The sequence below is a fragment of the Barbus barbus genome, assembly GCF_936440315.1.
Source record: "Barbus barbus genome assembly, chromosome: 36".
In the NCBI taxonomy this organism is placed as follows: domain Eukaryota; kingdom Metazoa; phylum Chordata; class Actinopteri; order Cypriniformes; family Cyprinidae; genus Barbus; species Barbus barbus.
This window is the reverse complement of record NC_136714.1, coordinates 5,745,825-5,750,989: the sequence shown is the minus strand read 5'-3', so window position 1 is coordinate 5,750,989 and position 5,165 is coordinate 5,745,825. Positions and strand designations below refer to the sequence as shown.

The 5,165-nt window shown below is 40.9% G+C and overlaps 1 protein-coding gene across 1 annotated transcript; it reads right to left on the bottom strand.

Moving 5' to 3' along the window:
* Positions 1–341: 341 nt before the first annotated feature.
* Positions 342–2,916, bottom strand: LOC306856254 (brain-specific homeobox/POU domain protein 3-like; the record flags this gene model as incomplete). The annotated part of the gene is made up of 2 exons (XM_079395411.1): positions 342–2,356; positions 2,797–2,916. 2 exons carry the CDS (start codon positions 2,914–2,916, stop codon positions 1,448–1,450), a joined length of 1,029 nt encoding a protein of 342 aa, XP_079251537.1. The 3' UTR covers positions 342–1,447.
* Positions 2,917–5,165: the final 2,249 nt, after the last annotated feature.

The following is a 5,165-nucleotide window of genomic DNA, read 5'->3' as shown; positions in this document are numbered from 1 at the left end:
GGGCTAAAATCATGGACAAACTATATCGATTATTTAAATAAATTACAGGGACGTTACTAAAATGAATCATCAGTTCATTCATTACTATTACCATAATCGACTGCTTTATTTTGCTGTGTATTTGATAATACACGCCAAATTTTCGCGTTGCGCATATTAGGCATAATGACAGCAACAACAGGAACGATAACAAAAATCATGATCATCATGAAAGTTGTACATTTTGGTTGACCTGGAATGATCTCATACGTATTTCTCTTTAAAAAACGATATGATAGTTATTGTTATGTTAAGCAAAGAATAATAAAGCAAGTTCAGGGACATAACACACTGCAGTAACTGAGGTAAGACGTGCATGGTTTATTGAAATTTCTGTCGCGTACACAGACACAGTTAAGCACACTTTCACAAATGAAACATGTGTGGTATTCAAAATAAATTAAGGTCAAATAAATAAGCAAACAACTAAATCAACAACGTAGAAATATAAATAGGCCAAACAAATAAGAAATCGGAATCATATCTACAAAGTGCAATGAATCTCTGAATATGTTATGAAATGTTCCCATCTACAAACTTAGTGTAGTAATAATTGCAATAATAATTATATTAGTAATAATAATTTAAGTGAGGACACACAGTAGAAGGGGATAGTCACAAAATAATTATTAAATCATTTGATTGTCAAAGCATCGTTGAAGTGAAATTAGTAGCAACACACAACGCTTCGCGTTTTCTATCTATTTTACCCAAAATGTGTCAAAAATGAAAAGTCTAGTTTTATGCCCTATTTCCAAAAAGACCATGAATGTGTCGAGACGTCAGGAATCATGAGGTAGACACAGAAAAGTATATTAATTATGTCCGTGTGTACGTGCGTTCGCCGGTGCGTGTTCTCTCTTATTGCAATACATCAAAATGAATGGAAAATTCAAACGATAAATGAACACTTAACGCCTTGTAAACCATGCAATGGATCACAGCAGAACCTTCATGATTTTCTTCTGGAGCATATAGAATAACACTAAAGTTTCTAGAATGGGACATCTTTGCACAACAGCGTTTTTATCTTTCTTTTCATCCTTAAAAAAAGAATTTTGATGCCTTCTTCACACAAAGAGGTGCAGTGTATTCACAGATATGTACACAGATGAATATAAAATAGTTGTTTTGAGTTAAGAGAATAATCATTATTATTCAATTCTCGATTTGTACAATAATTGCAACGTTTAGTTGGTGTTGGTTTTCCTCTCGTCCCGTCTTCCAGAGCGTGTTGTTCTTGACATTTTGTCACGACAAACTTCTGGCACGCTTTCTGTCTCTGGGATGTTGCCGTCCAGCTCCCATTCCAGTGTGGGAAGCGTTTCGCCCCAGCCTTGAAGAGTTTTGTCGGTTCTATTCACTCTTATGTCTGATGGTTGAGTTTATTTAAATACATCATTCTGGCCTAGTGCGTAGCCGAAAACTTCATCCGTTTCTGCTTTTGCCTTTGATTACAAAACCACACGCGGACCACGTTTTTTTTCAGCTCCAGTTTCTCGGCGATGGCAGCGATTTTCTCCGACGAGGGTCTGGGCTGCACGGCAAAGTAAGCCTCCAGCGACCGCTTCTCTGGAGCAGCGATAGAAGTGCGTTTTCTCTTTTTGTCCCCGCCGTTAAAAATCTCCGGCTTGGCCATTTTCTCTCTCTGAGCCCGTTCTGCCTCCTCCAACCACGCTTCCAGGATAGGTTTAAGGGCCACCATATTATTGTGGGACAAAGTGAGGGACTCGAACCGACAGATAGTACTCTGGCTCAGGCAGCCGACCCCGGGGATTTTAAGATTGGCTAACGCCGAGCCCACGTCGGCCTGCGTTACCCCGAGTTTGATCCGCCTCTGCTTGAAGCGCTCGGCGAAAGACTCCAGCTCCCGCGGATCAGGCTCGGAGTCTCCACCGCCGCCCAGAGAGGTGTGCGAGCCCAGGCTGTGGGGGTGCATGTTCATACTATGCGGGTGGTGATGCTGCATGTGGTTGATTGCTGACATGTGTGAGTGCGGGTGGGAAGCGGTGGAGCAAACGTCGGAGCCCGGCATGCCTCCGATAGAGATGCCGGGGGTGAGGTGGTCGAGCAGGTCGCCCTCCAGGCCCTGCGTCGGCTGGTGGTGGTGATGATGGTGGTGGTGAGAGGTCAGCACAGACGGGTGATGAAGGTGCCCAGAAGAAGACGTGGGCGTGCAGGTCATGCTCGTCATGGTGTGGTAGGTGGCATCTGGCTTGAACGGATGACTCTTTTGCGCGACGATGTCCACCGCCGCCAGCGCCTCGGCTCTCTGGAGCAGGGTCTCATCAAAGCCGGCAAAGATGTTACCCTGCAGCTATATGACAGAGAGCAAGCGTAAGTATCAATGGCAAATTACAGCCTACCAGTTTTGAGTTGCCAAATTGTAAAGAAAACGTACAACTAGATTACGCAGCCTGCGTTTTGTTTTTACAATAAGAAGTTTTACAGAATTGAGACACTTTTTGCAAAATCACATAAAGCGGCATTAAAATGGCTACGCAAATGATGGCTGATTTCTAAATAAAGTGCTGCTCTTGTGTTGGAAAGTGTCTAATAATCTGTTTAAAACGTATTAAAATAAATATATAAGTGCAAGAGTTATTTTTGGCCGACAGTTTTTCAAACAGGCTGCATTTACACCAACAAAACCGATGCACTTCTATTTTATCACGCGCAGAAAAAGTTTTTACAGCTACGATTAAAATGCGGTGATAATGAATCGCAAACAAGAAACAGATGAAATATTGAACTTACCGAGGGCGTGGGCAAACATGCTCGTCGGATAGCCTCAGAACTGGAATGTAGAGGTGTGTATTTAGGTTCGTGCAAAATCGGATGCATACTAAACGGCTGTTTGCTATTCATGGACATCATTTTGGCAGAGGTGAGAGAGGGTCGTTGTCTTCCTCGTTTACCTCCGTTTCGGCCCAAGCAGAGTGTCTACCTTGAAGAACAAGGACAATCTGGATGGTAAATGTGAAAAGCTATGCCTGAGAAGTCTTCTTTTCTGGCTGAGCTGTAGCCAGGTGCGAGCTGTCAATGTCTGTGATACAGTAGGAATTTACGCAGGCACCTAAAATATAACGCTGTCTCTTTTAGCCCCGCCTAGATAGGTACAGGTCCCGCCCAACTACTATTACAGTACCCTTAAATATTATTGGTAAGTTTGGGATGTGAACACGCCTCTGGAGTTTCTGGTCTCGTCCCCCATCGTGTGCGCTTGGGCAGAGAAGGCGTGGCTCTGAAACTCTCATGGTGTGTTTTCATTGGTGCTGTGATTTTGACAGGTTGTGCTAGATTGGTTGTACTGAACACTTCGATCTTTATGTGCACATGCTCTTAGTTTAAATGTCTGTCACCTTATCTATATTGTTGGGATCCTGGTAAATAATTTAAAGATTCAAACGTAAAATTGCAATTAGTATTTTTAAAAAATGTTATTGCACATTTTTTACTTTACATTTTGTCATATATTTTTCTTTTTATACATTTGTACAAATTTATGAACTTTTATCATCGTTTGTCACACAAACAGATAAAATGTCCCTAAACAGACGCTTTGAAATCACTTTGGATAAAAACAAAAAATGCCCAAATAAATGTAATAATCTAGAGATTGGTATTTTGGGTGTATATATCATAATTTATAAAATTATAAAATTCATAAAAATATATGTATTATCATTCTTTGAATGAATGAATGAATGAATATATACAAGTTCAAAATATTTCTCTTAATTAAGATAATTTTTTTGTTGTGTTGTGTGAAGCAAATGACTTTTTTTCTTCATGTGGCCAGCTTTAACAATTTGGTACATTAATGAATTATTGTTCATTTACTTTGTGGTATGCACCACAATATGGATTCTCAAATACAGCATAAACAGGCTGGAATGATAAGAGCCCATGTACAATTAAATATTGATTAAAAAAAACACAGGTCAAACAAATGAAAGCAGTCAATCAGGTACTTCTGACAAATGAAATGCTGGTGCCACTATCCATTTGCATGCATGAATGAATGAATTAAAGAAAAAGTGTGGTTAAAAACAACAACCAAATGCTTGCAGTAGATAAAAAGTCTTGGTTCAGTGAATAGATCGCATTACCCTTCACACAGTGAAGTTGCTAACTTGGGAAATTCATTATTGGAACTTGACTATTTGATCAGCACCTCTTCAAAGTGGGTTGTGTGCTGCGCAGGTTTTGTTGGTAGTGCATGCAAGCTGCTCTGCTTTGGCTTGTATAGAACCCACATATCTATCACTCTAATTGGTGCTGAAACCCCAGACACGGACAATAAAGGCCCACAATGGAAGAAGGAGTCTCTGCGAGTGTGCCTCAGATGCAGACGCAGATAGCAACATCGTCCCCTCGTGCCTTGCTCTCCGGCAAGGCCTTGGCACCCGCTCATCAAAAATGCATCAATGCTGCCATCTCTCCCCCAGCAACCACTGTCACTGGGGACTCCAAATGCTGAGGGACGGACAGAGAGGCACAGCAAAAGTGACAGAACAGAGAGAGAGGCAGTCTGGAAAAGAGAAGAGGGCTCAAAGCGTAAGCTTATACATGTAGATAGAGAGACAGACATGCAGCCAAGATGATACAAGCTATACTTGTTGAATCTATTGAGTCATTCCCTCTTTTCCTGTCATTCCTTCTTTCTCTGTAAGACTGCCGACACTCAGTCGCAGTCATTTGCCTGATGAGTTTTCTGCAAACAAGCCTGGGGAAGTGCTTGATTATTGCTAATGGAACATTTTCCTCAATGAATATTAATGCTGAAATGGGGATTTGGTGGTATTGGCTGTTAGGATTCCTACTCCAGATGATAGTTGAGGCGTTGAGACTGTTTGTTATTTTCTGTCATATATATATAAAATTAGAAAAGCAAAGATCTGGGGTGTGTTTCTCATACAAGGACAAAACCCACACTACAACTATATAACTCCGCTTCAAGTCGTGCCTAACAACGCCCCTTAGCTGTTATAAATTCACTGTAAACCACGGCTTCTTATATATATATGATTTATATGCATGTACTGCATGCAATTTTGCTCAAGGGCATGATCTATTAAAATTGATGTCATTCTAACAAGAAACTACACTTCTACCACAAATCA